Genomic DNA, 24,365 nt, shown 5'->3' on the forward strand with positions numbered 1-24,365 from the left:
TCTGAAAAAGTCCTTTATCAGTTTCAGATCCACAACAAAACTTGCTGGTACCCACGACCGATGTTCTGGACCGTATCCTTTCCAGTCTACAAGGAACTGTCGGCCGCGTCCTCTCTTCCTGACTGCTAGCAGTTTCTTGACGTCTTATATCAGACCGCCGTCTAACATCCCGGGTGGAGGAGGGGGCTTGGATGGAGGAACCAAACGACTCTCCCGAACCGGTTTGACTTTGGCAACATGAAAGGTAGGATGGACTCTCAAGGATCTGGGCAGGCGCAGGCGAACAGCCACCTGGTTAACAACTTTCGTTATGGGAAACGGACCCACAAACCTCGGAGCCAGCTTCCTGGAAGCCACACACAGGGGTAGGTCTCTTGTAGATAGCCAAACCTTCTGCCCGGGTTTGTAGGCAGGTGCCGGACAACGATGTCGATCTGCTGTCTTTTTCATGCGAGCAGCACTCTTCAGGAGAACCTGGCGAGCTCCTGCCCAGACTCTGCGACACCGCCTCACCAGGGCATGTGCTGACGGTACAGTCACTTCCTTCTCTACTTCTGGAAACAGAGGAGGTTGGTAACCATAGGTGCGATGAAAAGGGGAGAGACCCGTGGCAGATGTAGGTTGGGTGCTGTGGGCATACTCCAAACATATCAGCTGCTTGCTCCAAGTTGTGGGATTCTGGGACACCAGACACCGTAAACACGTCTCCAGTTCCTGGTTGATCCTCTCTGATTGACCATTAGCCTGTGGGTGGTAACCAGATGTGAGGCTGGGGGTGGCTCCTATCAGGCTGCAGAATTCCTTCCAAAACTGGGAAACAAACTGCGGCCCACGGTCTGACACCACATCTCGAGGAAATCCATGCAGCCTGAAAACATGAGACAAGAGCGCTTCTGCTGTCTCTTTAGCAGATGGAGATTTGGGCATGGGGATAAAGTGAGTCATTTTGGTGAATCTGTCAACAACAGTGCAGATGGTGGTGTTACCTGCAGAGGGCGGCAGTCCAGTGACAAAATCCAGCGAGATGTCAGACCATGGGCGGCTTGGAATGGACAAAGGTTGCAGTAGACCCATAGGAGACTGGGTAGAGGTCTTATTCCGAGCACAGGTAGTGCAGGCTGCCACATACTCAGTAACCTCCTTCTCCATTTTAGGCCACCAAAACCTTTGCTTTATCATGTACATAGTTTGTTTGATACCTGGATGACATGTTAATACAGATGTGTGAGCCGAGTGAATGACGTCAGAGCGGACAGATGGGGTGAACAAAGAGGTGGTTAGGGGGACCACCACTGGGTACGGTTTTTCCCTCTAAAGCTTGATTTAACTTAGCCTCAATTGGCCATGTCACCCCTCCTATCACCTGAGTGGGCGGTAAAATGGACTCTGTCTCCTTGGAAAGAGCCTCTGGGTCAAAAAGCCTGGATAACGCGTCTGGTTTGGCGTTCTGTAAGCCAGGACGGTAGAAGAGAATGAAGTTAAACCTATTGAAGAATAAGGTCCATCGTGCCTGTCTGGAGTTTAACCTCTTAGCCTTGCGTATGTACTCCAAATTGTTGTGATCTGTCCACACAATAAATGGCTGTTTTGCCCCTTCTAGCCAGTGCCTCCACTCATCCAGTGCTACCTTCACGGCTAATAACTCTCTATTGCCTACATCGTAGTTTCTTTCAGCAGCAGACAATCTACGTGAAAGGTAGGCACATGGATGGAGCTTACTGTCTTTCTCTGCCCTCTGTGAGAGGACCGCCCCGATGCCCTCGTTGGAGGCATCCACCTCCACCGTGAACTGCCGTTGGGAATCCGGGATGGTAAGTATTGGAGTATTTTTTTTAACTTCTGGAAAGCCTGGTCTGCCTGTGGGGTCCACACACACTGAACAGAAGGAGAGGTGAGTACATGCATAGGAGCGGCAATAGAGCTAAAATTCCTAACAAACTTTCTGTAGAAGTTTGCAAATCCAAGGAATTGTTGGACTTTTCTCCTGGAAGAAGGTGTGGGCCATTCAGCCACAGCGCTCACTTTAGCAGGATCCATCATTATCTGGTCAGGACCCAGGATGAAACCCAGAAATGAAGTGGAACTGACGTGGAACTCACATTTTTCAACCTTTACATAAAGTTGATTGTCCAACAACTTTCTTAATACCTGGCGAACATGTGAAACGTGTGACTCTTCATCACGGGAAAAAATCAGGATATCATCAAGATAGACAAAAACTAAATAATTCAAAAACTCCCTCAACACATCATTTATGAGAGCCTGAAAAACGGCAGGTGCATTTGTTAGACCAAAAGGCATTACCAAATACTCATAATGTCCGCTTGGAGTGTTAAAACCAGTCTTCCACTCGTCCCCCTCCCGTATCCTCACCAAGTGGTAAGCGTTACGCAGGTCAAGTTTTTAAAAGACTCTAGCTCCTTTCAACAGTTCAAACGCTGAGGTCATAAGCGGGAGGGGGTACCTGTTCTTGATGGTTATGTCCAGTGGCGAGCCGTGACTTTTATACCTCGGCCCTCTGACCCCCACCCCTTCCCTCGAGTTATTACGTCACAGCGTATAATTCAGCGGAATATCAAAACAACGGCCCGGGGTGCAAAACGCATGAATGAAAGCGACCCTCTACCACACAAAACAACACTTGTAAATAACCCTATTTGTGTTCTTTGAAATTGAAAAGGATATTGCATTGTGTTTGTTACTTTTGTTGCAGTTGTATGTCTTAAGTGTAATTTGGCGTGCTTTTATTTTGAAGGCGAGTTAACGCTGTTGACAGGAAGTTGTTGTTGCTATGGAAACAAGAAAAGTTTCACAGCGGGCGGAACTTGTCATAAAGTCCGCGATAATAACACCCACCCATTTAGAGGGAAGATATGATTGGTCAATTGTACTGTCATTTGACATTACTCTCTCGTTTAGTTACTATAGCTGGGCCCTCTGTGAATTCGTAGCTGGACCGCCCAACAGATCCTCTCTTCACAGTAACGGCCCGTCCACACTACAGCTTCGACAGCTTCAAAAACGGTTTCCAACGCGTCTGCCCATTCACTTTGAATGGGGTGACGTCACGTTGCCTCGCTTTTCGCCGAACTGAATTGTGGGTAGCAGAGCGGAGCTTTCCTGGCGTTTCAGGCTGCAAAAGTTGAGCAATGTTCAACTTTTGAAGCTTCTGAAGCTTTTGGTGGAAGCGTCAGCCAATCAAATCATATGCCAGTAATAGCTCTAGCCAATCAAACCACTGCTTGTGTGTCAGGGGCGGGAGATTCATGTGATTGGTTGTTGGTCAAGCTTCAGACACGCCCGCCGGCAAGCTTTTTTTGAAGCTGTAGTGTGGACGGGCCGTAACTCGCAGAGACGAGCTTCTTTCATTTAACCCATCACATTCCAACAGAAACTGAATAGGCAGATTCGAAGGATTTATTTCTTTGGATTTTTTTTAAAAATACAATTAAATCAAGTTATTTTGGGTAAAACTAATGAAAAATATAACTTAAAAAAAAATATTTAAAAAAATATTTAAAAAAATATAATTTTTTTTAATGTTTTTAACTATTATTTTGTAGAATATCTTAGGCCCTCACAGAGGGCCTAGAAGGCCCTGACGGCTCGCCACTGGTTATGTCGTTTAGGGGGCTGTAGTCGATGCGGGGTCTCAGGGATCCATCTTTCTTCTGAACGAAGAAAAAACCAGCTCCGGCGGGAGATGACGAGGGACGGATGAGACCCGTTTTGAGAGAGCCGTCTATGTACTCCCTCATAGACTCTCTCTCTGGAGCTGAGCGAGAGTACAGTCTTCCCTTGGGCAAGGGGGACCCAGGCAGGAGATCGATGGCGCAGTCATAGATGCGATGAGGAGGAAGGGATGTCGCTTTAGTTTTATTGAACACCTCCTTGAGATCTCGTTAGCAGCTGGGTACGTTCGAAAGGTCAGGGAAATCTGAGTCTTGATTATTTTCATCTTCCCTGTCATTGTCTATAATGGGCTCTCTGACAATTTCAGCCGTCTTGCCCCTGAAACACGAATGAGAGCATTCGCTTCCCCACCCCAAAACTTTACCAGTCCGCCAATCAATGTGAGGGTTATGTTTGCACAACCAGAGATAGCCCAGAATTACTGCATGCTGTGCAGAATCAAACAGATAGAAAGTCATATGCTCCGTGTGTTCATGATCAATAGTTATTTTATGAGGCATGGTTCTATGAGTTACTTTGCACATGAGAGTACCGTCCAGAGCGCTAGCTTCAAGTGTCTGAGTCAATGGCACGGAGGCAATTTCCAAACGTTTAGCTAACCCCCAGTCCATAAGATTAGCGTCAGCCCCTGAATCTACAAATACTTTCAAAGCTATGCTGTGCTCATTATTACTAACCTCAGCCTGGGTCATGGATCGTGAAGGGAAATCTGCGGTTGTCAATCGGCTCACCAGCACCCTCCGTCTTACTGGTGAGCCCCGTCTTTTAACGGGTAGGCTCCCAGGAAATGTCCCTGCTTCCCACAGTAGAAACATAAACGCTCCCGGAGACGCCGCTGCTTTTCCTCGGGAGACAGCCTGGCCCTTCCGAGCTGCATGGGTTCCTCTTCTGTGTTCCATGAAGCAGGTTTCACGGTAGAGGAGGGATTGTGGGTCCGAAATCCGGGTCCTAGTGGAGATCGTGCAGGAGGTGACGCTTTCCTGGCTTTCTCCCTCCGTCGCTCTTGCAGCCGAGTGTCTGTGCGTATAGCCAAGGCGATCATACTGTCCAAATCCGGCGGAAGATCAAGAGGAAAAAGAAGATCCCGCACACAGTCACTGAGTCCGCTGAAAAACATATCATATAGTGCGTCTTCATTCCAACCACTGTCCGTGGCCAAAGTACGAAAATCAATGGCGTAGTCAGACACACTCTGATTCTGCTGGGAGATCTGTGTCAGGGCTCTGGCGGCTTCTCTCCTCGGTTTGGTTCGGTCAAAGATCTTCTTTAAAGTCTCAGTGAATAGTTGGAGAGAATTACACACCGGAGACTTCCGTGCCCACTCCGCCGTAGCCCAGGCTTCCGCTCTTCCCGTGAGGTGGGACACAATGAACGCCACCTTGGCTATATCACTGGGGAAAGCAGCAGGCTGGCAGGTAAAATGCAGGTCACACTGCATTAGGAAAGGACTGCAGTTACCAGATTCGCCCGAAGACTTTGCAGGAGGAGCAAGACGAATCGTGGAAGCTGGCATGGAAACAACAGCTGTAGGCTCTGGAGCTGGGGCAGCTACGTTGGAAGGAGCGGCGGGCACACTATCCAACCGTGTGAGTACATTATGGAGCTGTTCAGCCAGGTGATTAATTTGCGTAGTAACTGCGCCACAAAACTCACTCTGGCTGTTAGTCAGGTTCATTACTCCCTGGTTTATGTCCTTCATTTCTTCCTCCTGCTGCCGCAGACGTTGAGCCTGAGAGCAGAGCGCTGCCCTCAGGGTTTGAGAGTTGGCTGAGTCCATTTGTTGGCCAGATCGTAATGTTACGACTGGAGCACACAAAAACTGATAGGACCCAAATGCACGACTCCAGACAAAAGATGATTTCAAAAAAGGTTTTACTATGATGATGAAACAAGGTAATCCATTCACAAGGTAATCCATACACAAGGTTAAAAAACGATCTGGCACTGAGCACAGGGAACACACAGAATATATACAAAAGCGAGGGACTCCACAGGTGCAAACAATAAGAGCGGGGCAGGTAATCAGGTCAGTGGACAAACAGGCAAGGTAGGAATCGAACTACCTGAAATGAGAAGGGAAATGACAAAGTAAAACAGGAAATGGCAGACACGGACTTGAAAATATAGACTCACAGAGAAATAATACTAACAGATCTGACGAGACACAACACTGTTTGAAAGCGAACCATTGTGCTTACAATACGAACAGTATCTGGCAACACAACGAAAGGTGCCGTAGTTCATGAAAAAATAGTTACAGTGCGTAACTTTCCCGAAGGCTACACATTTACACGTTTGTGTTTGGAAGGATTAACCAACAAGTCAGTTTTAGAAGCATTGTGAGGCATTTACTTTGTTCAGACAAAGCAATGCTAATGTTTCCCCATGTTTCTTATATTTATGCTAAGCTATGCTAAGTGTTTGCCCCCCGCATGCACATACATGAGAATGGTATACATATTTTTATCTCTATCTCAGAAGATTAATTTGTAGCTTTTTTCTAATATATTGAGGTATTCTTTTTAATCTGCATTTGCATATTTGTTTGGCTGCTTGAGGGCAGCATAACAAGCTGTTGTCTATAAATACAATCAACATCTTGTAAGCTTATGAAGTTAATTTGCTAAACAGTGGCAATATTTACTCCTGACCTGGCCACCTGAGGAACACAAGCCCAGTATTCTCTCCCCTTTTAGCTCTGTTTTGGTCCCCACCAACTTCTTGGAGGAATATCTGGATCTTAAACTGCTAAATGCTAGGTTGCCCACTTTTTGTGTCTGAGAGGATAAGAAGCTTTACAGAGAATTGTTGTCAGTAGCTTATAGAATAAAATAAAAAAAGGTACATTTTACTTAGACACATACCTATAAATAGTAAAACCAGAGAAACTGATAATGCTGCAGTGGTCTCTTAATTCTTTTCAGAGCTGTATGTGACATTTTACAAAATATGTATTAAAAGTAAAAAAACACATTTGTTACCCTCTGAGGAATTTAACCACATCATTTTTAAAAGGACCCTATTATGTTCTTTAGGGTTTCCCTTTCCTGTATTGTGTTATATAGGTTGTGTGCTTGTTAATGGCCTGCACAGGCTAAAATCCCAAAGTTCCCTCCAACAAAATAGGTTATTTTACAGAGAGTATAAGAAAATAAAGCACTTTTTGAACATTGAAGCATGTAAACATGTCACAGTACAGGTTCAAAATACAATTATGAAACCTAAAAATGAGCAAAATAGGGTCCCTTTAAGTAAGTTGACGTATCTATGACGCTTGAAATGGGGTAATAACCAGTCAATCAGTCTGACAGCATAATTTTTCTCAAGCTCTGATTTATTTCCCATGGATGAATCAGTTAATCTCTCAAACTCTCTTTAAATTAGTCTGGAGCAGCAGGAGAAATAACAACTACATTATTGATTATTAATAAAAAAAGAATTATACAAATACAAAAATCATCGGAAATCTAGCAACACTGTTGGGTTTATCAAATTACATCTAGTCATTCAATCCAATGATGACTGATTTTATAATTGAACAATTGTCATTTTTAACATTCCGACTCCGAGTAATCCTGAAGTATTCCTTTGTTTCTGTGAAGCAACATAATGCTTGCTCGAAAAAATAGTTAATGTTAGTGCTAGATCAAATACTAGAGCAGACAAATACACAAAGAAATAAGAGTCTCAAAAACAGAGAGAGAATAAACAGACCCAATGTTGCGAACCCTTAAGAGTGCAACAAATCACCAGGCACATCCTCCCTGGTACCTCCATCTCCAACCACCCCCCCTTCCAGCTCTCTGGTCCACATAACGGACCGAGACAATAAATCTCCTCCACAAATACCGGCACGAGGAAAAAGTAGGCCACGCAGTTTCCTACACCCACGTACAGATGAATAAATGCAAATCCATGCAAAAATGCACATGCACACAATCACAGGGAAATCTGGAGATCTAAAGCCACTCTTGTGCCTATACTCACAAACACACACTTTGATAGGGAGACACAACACACCCTTTTTCTGCAGTGCTACCCACGGGGACTGCACGATAAAAGGCCACATTTTTTACATCGCCCAGAAGAGAAGGTGGCCCTCCTGGTTAGCATCCAACCTCCAATGCCTCCTCCATCAATTAATCAGCAGATGTATTTTTAAAACGAGTTGTGCTAGAACTTGATGGACTGTTTAAAAATGCATCGAGCAGAGCCGAGCAGCTGCGCCAAGCTAAGCTGAGGAGGCTTGTGGTGGCAAAAACAAAGAAACAGCAGCAGCAACAAACGATAAGACTGCGGGAGAGGAGACAGACACAAAGGTGAGGCGGCGGGAGAACAAGCAGAGGAGTAATGAAAGGAAGAACATGGGGGGAGGAGGTAGAGACAGGCAGAGAAGGTGTTGAGTGATGCAGGGGGAAAAAAAGATGGAGATGCAGCTGAGCAAAGGGAGGGAAAAACCCTTGAGTGTTTCCAAGTGTGTGTGAACATCCAAGAGTTGCGGGATATTTTTAGGGAGCTATTTTTGGCTATCCTTGGGTTGAACAGGGGCAGAGAGTGTGGTCACAAACCTACAATACCTGTATCTGCTGCACCAAAAAGACCAGGCGTTCTATTCTAATCGAAATATTTCCAACGATAACACTTCAGTAACTTCAGAATACAAACAAAAACCTTTATCCCGAGAGACGGTTAAAGCTTTTTCTCCTCAATAGATTTGTTTTTCTGTCCTAAAACTGGCTATGATCCAGCCATCGGGCCTTGTGTTTGAGGAGAGCGGTGGCTCACTGTTGGCAGTCTGTGAAAGTATTTGAAGGGAGCGAATTCCCAGACTACATCTGATCTCCCCTTTACATGGCGCTCAGGTTTCTTCCATCTGTTTCTCTGCTAAAGATGGGCTTCTGACGCGACACTCCAGGTGCACTGTGGGCTGTGTTCACAAGTGCGAATACACACCTATACAACGCACGCTGGCACCTACCCACCTGGACCCGCTCACACATACAGACAATGCAAAGGCTGACAAAGGCAATGAGAGACACTTGTACAGACATGCACACAAACTGTGATGTCCAACTCTTTGTTATTGCTAAGACAATGATCTAAAGTACAGTATACTAACTGCTAAGCTGCAGCTGAAAAATAAAAAGAGGGCTCTATTGTCCTATTTACATGGCAATGTATGTAATCTCTGATGAAAAGACCCATTTTGCGTAACATTTGATTATAAAATATACACATTTACCTCTCCTTCATTTTGATGTTAAAATCCTGAACAGGTTATTGAACTAACCTAAGTTAATACAGAACTAACCCCAACCCTAAGTCCATCTCAAAAGTAGATAATGAACAAGATTCAGAACTAGGTGTCAGCAAATCAAGTGGAGGAGACAAGAGATTTATTTTACTCATATTGTCGCCATTCAAGTCTGCTGTAGGGAAAGCAATACTGACCAGAAGAGGTGTTAGGGATAGCACCTTGTCAGAGTCTGTCCCTAAACTGCTCCACTGGTACAATCTGGCAGATCTGGCAGATCAGTGTACAATCTTTTCAATTTATACACGGCATCTATTGCACGTCTGTCCGTCCTGGGAGAGGGATCCCTCCTCTGTTGCTCTCCCTGAGGTTTCTCCCATTTTTCCCTTTAAACTGTGGGTTTTCTCTGGAAGTTTTTCCTTGTACGATGTGAGGGTCTAAGGACAGAGGGTGTCGTATTGTCATACTGATATTCTGTACAAACTGTGAAGTCCACTGAGACAAATGTAACATTTGTGATATTGGGCTATATAAATAAACATTGATTGATTGATTGATTGATCGTGGGTGACAGAGATGGCAGGAAGTTCATCAGCAGTGGTAACAGGTTCAGCGGTTCAGAGAAAATAGCAACTTCCTCCAAGCTAGCATTGGCAGCAGGTTCACCCCTTGGAGTCAGAGGAGTAAGGATATGAGACAGGTTCCTGAACTGGTTCTCCGTCTTAATCCTGACCAGGCTCCTTACTCAAATCTTGAGCCTGGATGTGAATGCTCTCTGTATGATCCGCTTAATCTGCTAGCTGGGTACAGTTGCTTTCGTTTCTTTAATTCTTCTCACATGTTAACTAGCCCAATCCTTACCTAGCCCTCTGACTGACAGAAGCTCAGTACTTCCAACAAAGATGCACTTCCTCTCTTGCCTCCATATTTGTCTTACCACCTTCTCCATAAAGGCATCAGGCACAATGCCTCAGTAATAACCGGCGATACAAATATGCTGATATTGTACAGCTCAGATACTACTAGCTACTATGTGCCAAATAATTATTACAAAATATAACTCATATAATGCTAAGGCACACTATTATAGAAAAAATTGTTTTATATATGACCAGTTACATTAAATTAAGGCTCAAGGTCCTGGGTGGGTGCTGTAAGGTCACAAGCTGCTAGCTGCTAGCTACTAGCTGTCTTTTCTCAACGACAAGATAGTGAGGGCAGGAGCAACAGCTTCACAACAACTCTTCAACAACCTGTCAGGGATATTTAATACAGTCTATGGTGCTAACTACAATCACTGCTTAAAATGAAGTGAAAAAATAAAACAGCCATACTTGGTATTTTTTGACCTGTATCAATAAAGCTCACACAAACTGTTGCCACCACTTACCAATGTTTGGCTAAATCAGGACATTTTATGGAATATAACTTGAACAAATCAAAACCAAAGTAGTAAACACTGAGCAAATTGTTGGTGCTATATAAGATGAGAGTGCAGACTTACTGGGAAGTAGAGCAGCAAAGCCCCAAACAAAATGGCTTCAAGTAGGATGAGACCAGATGTGCGGATGCTCTGTTAATGGGGAAAGAGAAACAACACAATTAAATCACTGACAGGGGAAATGTATTTACTGTTTGTCCTAAGTCATCAGGTCTTTTCTCAGCTTAGTAAATTATGTGAAATGCAACCAAATGGAAAAAAAAACGTCAACAGAAAATGCATCTAATCCTTGCTGTGAATCCGACATCGCAGTTTGCTTGCAGTAAACAGATTTGTGTGATGAGTTGGAGCTCCAGCTTCTTTTCCATTTCAAAAATGCTAATAATAAATCATTGCCTCTTGAAAAGCAAACATAAATTTGAGTTGCATATTTGACTGAGGTTTTGCCTCAAATAATAAAACTGACAACAGCACCTTCTCTGGGTAGGCTCTAATCACACACATTACCTCCTCGAGGATTTTCACTGTTTTGTATGCAAATTCAAAGGGCTCTGGGGACATTTCTTGTGAACTGAAAAAATGTAGGGGATTTTGAGGCACATACACAAACTATCTATAAATATCACATAGGAACAAGATTCAACCCAAGTTTGCCTGCCGGGGTGGGGGGTTGGTAATTACTCTACACCGCGAGGAGCTCATTTTTATTCAACTTTATCTTATTAGCAGAGTGGATATTATGCAACTATGCACACAAATCTGTGTGGATTTAAGGTAAGAGCTCAGGTATGTTGGCGGTGAGAGTAATCTCATTGTTGATTAAGAATGGAATAATACATTTTTTTTAAAAGGAGTGTCTTCAATTAAAAACAAAGATGTGTGGCATAGAATTACATTCTCCAACACATAAATGAGCCCTTAGTTAGAGGGCAGCCGTGTGTGAAATAGAACTGCTGGAGCTTGTCTAATTTTACAACCATTTACTGTGTCAACCAATGCACAGAGGGATTGTTTGCCTTTCTGTATCTAAGTCTGAAAAATATGTTGAATTAATCTTAGTTTTCCCATAATGGGGACAAATAGTTTGCAGACACGGATTTGGTATTACATTTTCGAAAGTTTGGGAATCATATTTGACATATACCCAAAAATCCAAGCTGCAGAGGATTAGATCTTCTTACATTAAGTCCTGAGTGTGGGTCAAGCTCCAAAGAAAGTTGGACTTTACAATTCCCATGAGTCAGAATGTGTGAAATTGCCCTGTGCTTAGCCCCTGCTTATAACCTAATAAGTACAAATTGAGAACGGCCTTCACAAACTATTATCTGATAATGTTAAATCGTACTTATGATAGGTATTAACAATCTTTACATTTCTAAATACAGCTCAAAGATGAATCTACTGGCAGACAGTGCATTGCTCAATTAAGTAATTTTAATAATAAAGTATAGGTATCTTTGGGCCAGAGGGCCTTTATTGGAAATGTTAGAGTTGAAAGGGGGAGACAGAGGGGAGGATATTGCCTGAAATGTTCAGCCAACTCGGGATCTGAACCAGCCTACTGGCAGCGGTGACAGCATATGGGCTGCCAGCTCTAACTACTGAGCAATCGGCGGCCCATGCTCATTCAAAGTTGAACAAAAGAGGATTGTGAGTCCACCAGAGCCAGCCTGGAAATTGCACCAAAAATAGGAAATGCATGCTTAAATATGTCCATGTAATGTGATACAAGTTTTAGTCCCTCTTCAACTGGTCAATGACCATTTATTTCACACTTCTTATCCAGCAGATAACTATCTTTTTGCTACATAATTGTCTTACCTTAAACGTAAACATAAACTTACCTCATACGATACAAATATTTCAGTATATTGCTGTCTTGACTCCCCATAACATTGTTAAAACAGGCATCCTCCATTTGTAATCCAAACTTGTCCTGGTTGTGGGTTTTCCTCAAAATAAGTTAGTCGGTATGTTTTTCCAAGATAGAACGTCCTTCTATCCTTGTGTTCTTTCTTTAGCTAGTCCACCATTCCAAGTTTAAGCTAAATGTAACATCTCTTCTATCCTTCTTTCCCATATACAGTTCCAATGACGGAACATTTTTGACAAATTACACTTTTGAAGGGGTTTTGGGGAGAACATTTTTAATCAAACAAGCAGTGGGGACCCCAACGTCACTAGCCTAAATGACAATGAAACATTCCTGCACAGTGACTTATGTGTCCTCTCACCTTCATCCTCCTGAAGTGGTAGATGACCACCATGCCGGCCAGGTCCAGCACCGTGCACAGACCCTGGAAGGAGGCCACAGCTAGCCTCAGGGCCCCGTCCTCCTGCGCCAGGCAGGGGGTCTCGTCCCGGCAGTAGGGGCAGCCCTCACGGCACGGCAGGCACTTACTGGACACCTCAGAGGAATCGTCTCTGTTAGAGCCCAGCTCCTTACCTGAGGACAAGAGAGCACTTTACAATCAGGTATATAAATCCTGGGTTTGCTCATAGCCATACTGCCTTCACACACTTCTAAGATTAAACAGAGCCTTTTAAAAAAAATGTAACATCTAATCAAACTGATCTTATGTGTTTTTAAGGATTTTCAATGTAATTAATGTGGTTTAGCTGTCAGTCTCTGACTTCTCATTAAACACTCAGTTAATCAATTTGAAAGAGTAGTCATCAATCCAATAAATCACAAAGCCTTGCGGGTGATAATTACAAGAATACAGCTTTTAATTAGGCAGATGAGGGAATAATGAAGGAGGGGGTAAAATTCTGTGACACCGCTCCTTTCATCTCTCGCGGTCTGAATAATTGTTGAATAATTGTTGTCATACCAGCATGTGGCCTTGCATGTGGTTTATGAAATCAGTCCCTGGATTACTTTTTCCAACATATTTTTTGAGAGTTTTCACACTAGCATGACTGGATGTGTTCTGTCAAGCGCCTTCTGAAACGCGGAATTAATTAATTACAAGAGAAAAAAAAGGGAAAGACGATGCCAAAAATAGAATTTCTTCACTCTGCGACGTGTCTGCTGTGGGAGGATTTGGAGTCAATCTTTAGCGCAAATCCCCACCACACACATGCATTGCACACACACACACACGCTGCAGCTCTTCGTGAAAATTGTGTTTGATAAGCATGTAATTCCTCTGTATGTCCCAGAGCTTATGCAGTATGCAAACACTGTGCTAAAGTTGTCTGTGTGAGAGCATCATTGCGTAAGAATGTTCAGAAAGTACTAATGAATAAACATGTCAAGTAGGAATCGATTAAGATGTAAAGACATTATAAACAATTTATCAAGCAATCAGGCAGTCACTGATGTAAGACATTAAACAAAGTGGTTTAGATTTTCCAGTTAGCCTCACTGTGTTTAACGGTCAGTAAAAGAATGGAAGGAGGTGGTCATGAATACGAAATGACTCATGATCCACAAACTGTCTTTTGCCTGTTTGCTGTGAAACCCAGTTAAGCTGTTATGCAATCATTCACTGACATGCAAACTGTTGGTTTTCAGGATGCAATGTGTATATCATATCTTACGAAAAGTTATTGTTGGAACTATATATTGCTTTATATTATTCAATATTTAAACATTTGTTTTCTTGCTGTTTTGTTTATTGTAAATCTATTATTATTTAGTGTTATTATTCATTGCGTAAGATACGCTATCTGGTGCCTCAGCGGAAGTTTACTTTTAAGTTCATTATCTGTTTTACTTTTCTGTGATTTTGGCCGCTATCAAATGTACAGCAACAGGTGTCAATATCCGTTTATAGGAAAGGGTTGGGTTAGGGGTAATTTGGTGGTTTGGGTTTAAAGGATGACTTAAAATAGCTACCTGCCATTACTTACATGCGGAAGTTACGTGATGACTAACCCTAACCCTATGGGAAGAAATTATGTATCAACATGGACATGTTGTGGAATATAAATTACAGTCTCTCGTATAGCTACGAAGAGTGTAAGAGAACAGCCTGAAGGATGTTGTAGCTACATATTAGGGGTCTGATGCAAAGCTACTGTGTGTCTGGTAAATGTCTATATTAGTATCTGTATTCGTTATCTGCCTTGTTTTCTGCAATACATATTTTTTCTCCTGCTTATACTTATGTATCTACAAGTTTAATTGCCAAACCTGACATTTAAACGCTTATTTTAAAAAGTCCAAGCTGAGGCTTAATAAAAAGCCAAGTAACATGATAAAGGTCTGGTTAAAAATCAGTTCTCCAAAGTGAGCAGGAGGTTAGAGGAATAATATAAGTAAGAGATGCATTGGATGAGAATGCTATCGACAAATGTTTGATAAGCTTGGACCATTTGAAATGCACTTCTGAGACGGATGATTCTCAGATCTTTATATATTGACTACAATGTTTTAGCCAACAGCAATAATTAAGGATTTTTTAGTACAAATTGGTCATATCTAAATAATGTACCGCATTAGTTTACACTCAGACTATTTGTGTGATTATTAGGTGGAAAACTGGTCTTCCTTAAGACATCTGGGCACACAGTTTGTTCTTTCACTACAAGGCTACAAGGTAAAAAAAGTTACCCTTAAGTTAAGGAGTGATCTTTCTAGAAAGTTTTTATTGCTTAAAAAATGTTTCCAGTGATTGCCCGTCATTCAAGCTGCTGTTGTTTTGTTGAAAAGCTTTTTTTACTATAGTGGTATAGGTGTTGCCTTTTCATGTACACTTTGTGGGTTTGTGGCCTTAATTAAGCTCAGGGACTTAAATGAACTGTACCCACATTGGAATATGATTCTGGTACGAGTTGTATGATATAGTTCAACTGTTCAACTGTAAACCTCTACTGTACCGAACAGGATTCTGATAATCGTCATCAATGAAATAGAAAGTAGGCCTATAGCACAACCAAAATAAATCAAACATATCAAAATGAAAAGTTGTTGTTGTTGTTACTGCATCATTCCAAAGAAACCATTTTTAAAAGGAAACCTCTCACTTATCTCAAATTTAGCGATTATCTCTTGACAGGACGCGAGTGTAACACAATGGGAGGTGTTGCATAGTGATGGTGCACACAGAAGGAAACACAAAACAGCTCACACTTTATGTCTTTGTTGCACATTTTCTAATAATTATTTATTTTCCTCCCTCAATCTTTTCCCTTGCTTTGATATCTGTCCTTTTGGCCTGTTGCTAGGGAACAATACAACATCTGTTTACAGTCTAGTGTGTTTTCTGGGATGTACATGGAGGAATAACAGACAGGTTCCATGGGGGGGAGTTCAGGGTCGCTTGCTACTGCGACCCAATTTGAGCCGCAGTGATTTTTAATGAGGGGGTCGGCATGGGGTTTGGAAGATGCAGAGTCTCTTCACAGACGGAGCCTACATACTACAGGCCTCATCACGCTGCATTACAATAAAGCTTCAGTTTAGCGTATCATCCCCCTTGGGGTGCTGTATTGTTGGAGTCAGGGATGAAAACCGCCGTAGTTGCTTGATTATCTCGCTCATCAGGGCCAAGCTTTCAGCATGAGGACACTGCTTCGCTTTCTGTCAAGCTGTCAGCTATGGTCATTAAAATCCAAAGCACGAGCAGGGAGGTAAAGTTAGGAAAAAAATTGAAAACCGCAAGGGTGAAAGGATAAAACATCAGTGGAGGAAAGGTCCAAAGTCAAGTTATGTGTACATGTTCCGATTTTTAAATATGCAGCCCATATTCATTGTTTTTTAGCAATAACACGTAGGGAATAGAGATTGATAGCCAGAAGTTTTTGAAAAAAACTGTTATAATTCACCATTCTGAACCTTCAAACTCCGATTGTGCAGTAGTTAACCAAACATGAACATTAGATTATTCATGTCTGTATGATAATCCTTATTTATTTCAGTCTCATAGTTATGGTAAACATAGGTTGTATGCTAGATGGAAACGCTTGATCTAGCGTGAGGGTTAAATTAAGAATAGGATGTCAGGTAACGATTTGAATAATCTGTTAGCATATTTGATTATTATTTGTTTAATGAAACTGTAACGTGATTTTGGCAAGCCCAACTAGGTGTCCTATATTAATTGTTGATTTAATCACTAATTACAGTAAGAGTGTGATTAATGTGAATCGTGTTGTTTGTTTAAAGTTAACAACTATTCTGGTGTATTGAATTGGACAGCAATACAAGAAACACGTGCTAAATGTGAGTCTTACAGGGAAACAGTCATCTGTTAGCCTATGATGACTCGCTGCAAAAACCAACCACCTTTACTTTTTATTTGTTTAATGAAACCGTATGTTATGGTTATGTTATTTAGCAGAGGCTTTTATCCAAAGTGACTCACAAAAAACATAAAATAACCATAATTAACATTATAATATCAATACAAATAGTTAAATAGTCAGTTACATTACTTATTAAACCAATTTAACAGGGTAATTAGTCATCTGTAACCTACTACATTTAAAAAAGTAAACTTCCCAACCCTGATCATTAATTATAGTCAGCTAATTAATTCAACTTCAAAGGATGACAAAAGCATTTCAATATGATCTGTCTGTCCGCTACATTAAATAAGCAGTAGCCTAAGTTCTGTCTTCAGTGTAAATGCTTCTTTAATAGTCATTGTATTACTCTTTGAATTCATTGTAAATAATCTTAACTGTGCTGACTGCCTGTTTACTGTTTACCAGACAGTCTCATCATTTTTGACATGTTTTGTAATATTGCATGAGGTGTTTTAGTCAGTTATTATGTCGGCCTATTCTGTAGGTTAGAATCTGTCGTGTCAGACCCAACTGGCTTGACAGTACGTTTATAAGTGTCTTTACTTCTGCCTTCTCCTATCCTAGATGAAGTTGATTGACTAAGAGTAAGGTCAGCTAAATTAAGGAAGGTTTTGTTATTTTTCTGTCTGAATTGTAATTGTCTCATGACATTTTACTTCAGGTGTCGTCAACTGGAATGTCTTTACAGAGGGACACAAACAGGAATTCAGGAAGGCCTACCAAATTTCCAGGTGCTTTCAATGCGACAACCTTTATAAGGATGTTGGCACAGGCTACCGGGGAAGTGGACGGTGAGGAATTTTACAGGGTTTTTACTCCGAAGAGGGCTTCCCGGGGTACTGCAGCTGGAGCTGTTTTCTGGTGGCTGAGGGAAAAACAGACCCCGCCTCACCCCAGTGAATAATCCACAGTGTGGAAATTGTGCCCAATAAATAAAAATGTATTCTGCACTGAAATGCCTCTTGAACTGCATGTTTATCTTTTGCAGCCTGGTGCATAAACACACAGTAACAGTTGTTTTTTTGTAATCTAGCACCTCTTCAAAGACACATTTGATTTGATTTATTTCGAACGTGTAATACAATAAAAATTATAATAATAATGAAATGAAACAAAATAATTATGATTCTGTAGAAACATAAGCAGTATCAAATTGATAAACTAAATATTATTGACTTACAAATTATATATAAACAAATGATCTACCTAATTATACATCCGAAAAGGTGTGGGAAGGAGTTTACACATATTTAATCCCACCCCTTCTCCCAAAAACTAAATTAACCTAGTGGTTAAAGCACGTTATTGAATTTTATTATTTTTATTATTAGATATTAATAGGATCCCTATAAAGTACAGGACTGTCTCAGAAAATTAGAATATTGTGATAAAGTTCTTTATTTTCTGTAATGCAATTAAAAAAACAAAAATGTCATACATTCTGGATTCATTACAAATCAACTGAAATATTGCAAGCCTTTTATTATTTTAATATTGCTGATTATGGCATACAGCTTAAGAAAACTCAAAAATCCTATCTCAAAAAATTAGAATAGTTCCTCAGACCAAGTAAAAAAAAAAGATTTATAACAGCAAAACACAATCAAACATTTGAAAATGTCCATTAATGCACTCAGTACTTGGTTGGGAATCCTTTTGCACGGATTACTGCATCAATGCGGCGTGGCATGGAGGCAATCAGCCTGTGGCATTGCTGAGGTGATATGGATGCCCAGGATGCTTCAATAGCGGCCTTTAGCTCATTAGCATTGTTGGGTCTGGTGTCTTTCAGCTTCTTCTTCACAATACCCCACATATTCTCTATGGGGTTCAGGTCAGGGGAATTTGCAGGCCAATCGAGGACAGTAATGCCATGGTCAGTACACCAGTTACTGGTGGTTTTGGCACTGTGGGCAGGTGCCAGATCATGCTGGAAAATGAATTCCTCATCTCCATAGAGCTTTTCAGCAGACGGAAGCATGTAGTGCTCTAAAATGTCTTGGTACACAGCTGCATTTACTCTGGGCTTGATGAAACACAGTGGACCAACACCAGCAGCTGACATGGCTCCCCAAACCATCGCTGACTGTGGGAACTTCACACTGGATTTCAAGCAACTTGGATTTTGCTCCTCTCCAGCCTTTCTCCAGACTCTGGCGCCTTGACTTCCAAATGAAATACAAAACTTGCTTTCGTCTGAAAAGAGGACTTTGGACCACTGTGCAACTGTCCAGTGCTTCTTTTCCTTAGCCCAAGTCAGACGCCTCTTCCGTTGTATTGAGTTCAGAAGTGGCTTGACCATGGGAATACGGCTATTGTAGCCCATTTCCCGGACACGTCTGTGAACAGTGACTTTTGATACCTGGACTCCAGCTTCAGTCCACTGTCTTTGAAGCTCCCCCAAATTCTGGAAGCGACTCTTCTTCACAATGCTGTTAAGGCTGCGGTCATCTCTCTTGGTTGTGCAGCGTTTCCTGCCACATTTCCCCCTTCCAACAGACTTTTTGTGGATGTGCTTTGAAACTGCACTCTGTGAACAGCTTGCTCTTTGAGAAATTTATTTTTGTGTCTTACCCTCCTGATGGAGGGTGTCAATGACGGTCCTCTGGACAGCAGTCAGATCAGCAGTCTTCCCCATACTTGTGATTTAGTTTACTGAACCAAGCTGAGTGTTTTTCAAGGCTCAGGAAACCCTTGCAGGTGTTTCGAGTTAATTAGACGATTCAAGTGATTCGTTGAACACCCTACTAGTATACTTTTTCATGATATTCTAATATTTAGAGATAGGATATTTGAGTTTTCTTAAGCTGTATGCCATAATCAGCAATATTAAAATAATAAAAGGCTTGCAATATTTCAGTTGATTTGTAATGAATCCAGAATGTATGACATTTTTGTTTTTTTAATTGCATTACAGAAAATAAAGAACTTTATCACAATATTCTAATTTTCTGAGACAGTCCTGTATATTCATTACTCATTATTCTCTACTAATAGTTAATTAAAGACTGTATATAATTACTATTTTGCACATCCCTTTCAAGATTTTCTAGGGTTTATTGACATATCATATTATACACAACTACGGTGTAGTTACGCAATGAATGAAAAACTTTGTTCCTCAACAGTGCATTGACAAGACATCTATCAATATGCGTGTATACCTCCACCATTAAACTGTCAAATTCTGCACATTTCTTATACTATCTACATACATCTTATAAGCGTATAATACATATGTATAATATTCAGTTAAAATAAGTGCTTAAACATGGTTAACATTGCAGGAAAGCAATATATTAGACGTTAAGTACTTTGTCATGCTTAATATTTATCTGTAAATACCCCCAAAGCTTTTTTTTTTTAATTCAAAACCTAAAGTGTTCTTTAATGTTTACATAAAGCCTTATTAGTTTGTCTGTTTTGCAAATCCTCCTATTAATGTCTAATAATAAAAATAATAACATTCAAAAACGTGCTTTAACCACTAGGTGTCCCTTTCTATCAGCTGTGCACCTTTATGGTGTAAATACAGCCTATCTACCAATTGGATCAAATATAAAAGTCAGCCGAATTAGTGTTGATACTGCGAGGAGACGTATTGTGTGAAAAGAAATGTAAGATTTTGTTTAATTGCTTATATATTTATGATCCACGTCACGTTTTCAGTGTTGGCGGCAGTTCTTCCTGTTTGTCTAGAAGTCTTCTCATAAGGGCTCTATAAATAGAGAAATACGGCAGATATGTAATATTTAATGCAGCCGAACCGTGTATTACAATGCCGTTATGTGATTACTTTCAAAGAGAAAAGCAAGCACACTCGGAATAAAGTATCATTATTATTTTTATTTTTTTAAATGTTTTCGGATTTCACATCGCATAGACACCATATCCCAACGTGCATTGCGGCTAAACCATTCAATCATCGAGCTGAGGATCCGGTATTGTTTATGACGGATGTATTTTGGTATACACACATTCCTTCACATTTACATTTGAATTTACATTAAAGTATTTCGTGAGGCCTTCTAAAATGTTTTTAAATATAACTACGGTTCTAGTTGAAGAGTTTGTAAATTAACATGAACCCAAGTTGTTGCCTGGCAACGCAATCGCACAACGTCACGTCCGTTAATTCCACAACCGCACACATGGATTAACATCGATTTAATGCATTAATGTAGCCTTTGTTTCTGCTAAAAGAGGTGTCGACTAGCTGGGGCAACAAGAAAATCGGCGAAATCGAGTGTGATTATTAAAAAATACATCATTATTATATTAATATTGACAATAACAACCGCCCGTCGTGGTACAGCATTTGCTTGGCATTTCCAGGTATTTCTCCACTGGTTGGGCCATGTTAACAATACCGTGTAACTGTCACGTTTGAAGGGACGAAATCGTGACATCTTCACGTCTCCCAGCATGGTAAATCGTCACATGTTCACGTCTTGCCATGATGTCCGGCAGTGGCTCAGTCAGTAGGAGCTTGGACTGGGAGCTGTAGGGTCGCCGGTCCCCGACCAGACCTAGAAAATATGGAGTGTGGACTGCTACTTGGAGAGGTCCCAGTTCACCTCCTGCCCTGCCGTGGTGCCCTTGAGCAAGGCAGCGGACACCCCACTTCCCCCCTTCCCCCCTCACTCCCATTGCTTCCCGGGCGCTGTACACTAGCTACCCACTGCTCCTAGTACTAGACTCCTGGTATTAGGATGGGTGCAGAGGCCACATTTCACTGTGTGTGCTGTGTGCTCTGCATGTGTGACCATTAAAAGAGCGTTTCATCCCTCCCAATTCTATTCTATTCTATACCGGGTTGTTAGCGACATCTTATTATCCAACAGGTTTGTTTTTCAGAATCCACCTGTGGCTCCCACTAGAACGCAGACAAAATACATAGTAGACATTTCCACAATAAGAGCTTTCAAAATCCTTTGACTGAAATTTGAGGCTTCATAACCTCACAGGCCCCAGGATACCCATACAAAGAGAAAATAAGATTATCAAACAAGATGTGTGGCTCTAAGCTGAAAAAATATGTGTTTTATTTTCTTCTCCTAAATCTCAAAAGCTTTACTTTTGAAATATGCGAAGTTTTGATCTGACAGTTCGCTGCAGTTTGTATTTTTTTATATCACAAAGGGATTTGTAACCTACTTTTGAAGCCATTGAGCGCCACTCTGCTTGGATGGTAGAATCCTCTCCTGCACTGGCACTTGTACTTGTCCAAAACAAATCCATGGCCGATGATGGGAGTGCACTGGGAGGAAGAAATGCGGAGAGAGACAATGAGACAATACAATACAATTAGTATTCAGCCATTTCGGTTGTCAACAACAAGGGTATCACAGGAGTCAGTTGAATTGAGGCAAAAAGGAATCTGAAGAGGATAATACATGAATGTTAACCACTAAATGGAGCGAGATGATCAGGGGACTCAGCCAACGCAGCTTTGTTTTGGTTCTTGAATCCAAAAGCAAGTGGGAGTAAAGAAATGCAATTCTTTCGTCTGTTTAAGACTCCAGAAGCCAAAATAAGACACGGTAACAACAAACCCATACATTGTTTTTGTTATAGAACAGTATTTTACAAATTAAAATAATAGTTTTGTATATTTAAATATCTGAGCAAGTCACCTTAGGCACATTGAGACGGTTCATTACTTTCTGACATTTGACATCCCAAATTTAAAATAAAACGTATTTGTTAGATGCAGCCCTCCAGTAATCAAGTCAGCCACTTGTACAATACACTCTCACTCCATAATCGTCCAGGAGCGACGTTTGGTCAGGGTCCCGTGGCGTGCAGTTGTGACGCTCCTAGGCTCCTTCAGCTTCATAAAGGGACGCAAATCCTGATAGCGGGGGATTCTGGGTCGTGTAGTGTACCGAAAAAATATTTGTTTCTCCGAATCGAAGGGGAAAAATACAAAAGCATTGCACACAATTTAAACCAATCAATGTTGTGTAATTAACAAGGATAATCTGGTGTTTTTTAGTCGATGAGTAGTGCAGATATCACTGTAAAATCAATCGACAGTAAGGGGAATACTTACTTCCGGGTGTACAATTCTCCGTTATCCAATGGGAATGGACGCTCACATTGCCTTTAAGGGCAGCCGACACAAACGAATGCCGTGCTTCCATGAGCGTCAAATCCCGCCGCAGATGGGAATACATTGCAATCAGTTGAAAGCTATTTGCGTCCCTTTATGAAGCTGAAGGAGCCTAGGAGCATCACAACTGCACGCCACGGGACCCTGACCAAACGTCGCTCCTGGACGATTATGGAGTGAGAGTGTGTTGACTTGTATCATCCAGGAATGAAAGTGAACAACAATGGATGTCAAATGAACATGAGGTTTAAATTATAATCGCAGCAAAGACAAAGACATTGATGTTCTCTGATTGATGATTTTTCTAGTCACACATTCATTAATATGATTTAGCACAGGGCTCCATAGTATTCTTCCAAATGCCTCTTGAGTAAATTAATGACTTGCAATTGCAGGAAGATCATCCAGATCTTAATGATTTTCCGGACCCAGCAGTGGGATTCAAACAGTTTACCAAAAAATAATGCTATAAATTGTATAATTTAAGGACAGAGTGTTTCCAAGACTATTATTCTTTTATCATAATCAAAGACTATAATATAATGCAGGGTCTGATATTTAAAACAGACATCAAAAACAGTATGAAGCACAGTTTCTTTGTGTTTTAACTGCTAGCTAATGATCATACTCCACCAGTTAATGAACTTGTTTCAATCATGTAATAAAAGTCTTCGACAGTACATCGTTGACATGCAGCATGAATCGGAAGATGCCCCAGTTATAAAAATGTGTGGTGTCTGGGGAAATAACAGGGCTTCACCAAGTAACAGGGAAACTAATTAATATCTAAATAAAGAATTAAGGGTTGTTTGCAGAATTTAAGCATGTCTGCATAATTCCAGCTTGCATTGATAACAGTGGGAGCAACATGGGCTTACGCACCATCTGGAGCGAAAGCACACTCAGCAACACTCACAAGCACCAGTGTGGATTTTCTACACTCATGTGAATGCACATAACCCTGTACGAAAATAAATCCACAATAAATTTGACATGAACATTCATAAATAGTCCATTACATTGCATGCTTAATAAAGTAAAAACAGTAGATCTCCTCTGGGACGGCTGCTGCTAGCAGCGTGGCTATATTCAGCCACCACTTCATGAATCTGCGACAGGCACTGAAAGAGTCTCTTTACTTTTCAAAGCAGTTACAATGTTGAAAGGAAATACGCTCAGTGTACTTCTTCCTGAGAGTTAGATGTGAAGATCTACGGCATTCTCATGTTTGTGCTGTACATACGAAGCTAAAGCCAGGAGGCAATTAGCTAAGCCTAGCATAAAAACTGGGAGCAGGGAAAACAGCAATATCAAAGAAAAATAATTAGCAGAACCTCTACATTCTTAAGGTATAAGCAGGGTTCGAGTTATAAACTGAGCTCTATGGGGTCTTTAAAACTAACGTGGGCACGGACGCTAGCACACACACACACACACAGCAGCAGCCCTCTACTTGCTACAAACTAAGTTAAATATGAAAAGGTTAAACTACGCAGACCACATCATCTCGGCTCGCGCAACACGCTCACAGGCATCTATTGCGCAAAAATGTATTGCGCACCTTGGAAGTGAAGTGCAGGCATAGGCTATTGTCATTTAAGATA

The 24,365-nt window shown here is 41.3% G+C and overlaps 1 protein-coding gene across 1 annotated transcript in view; it reads right to left on the minus strand.

Annotated features, from left to right (window-relative positions):
• Window positions 1-24,365, minus strand: part of gpr158b (G protein-coupled receptor 158b) — a 124,652-nt gene that overhangs the window by 51,373 nt on the left and 48,914 nt on the right. Inside the window, exons 3-5 of the mRNA XM_079651011.1 lie at window positions 21,804-21,906; window positions 12,623-12,834; window positions 10,452-10,520 (exon numbers count right to left, since the gene is read on the minus strand). Of these exons, the coding sequence (XP_079507137.1) occupies window positions 10,452-10,520; window positions 12,623-12,834; window positions 21,804-21,906 (384 nt within the window). The remainder of the gene's footprint in view (window positions 1-10,451; window positions 10,521-12,622; window positions 12,835-21,803; window positions 21,907-24,365) is intronic.

The sequence above is a fragment of the Notothenia rossii genome (assembly GCF_949606895.1).
Source record: "Notothenia rossii genome assembly, chromosome: 9".
Lineage (NCBI taxonomy): Eukaryota > Metazoa > Chordata > Actinopteri > Perciformes > Nototheniidae > Notothenia > Notothenia rossii.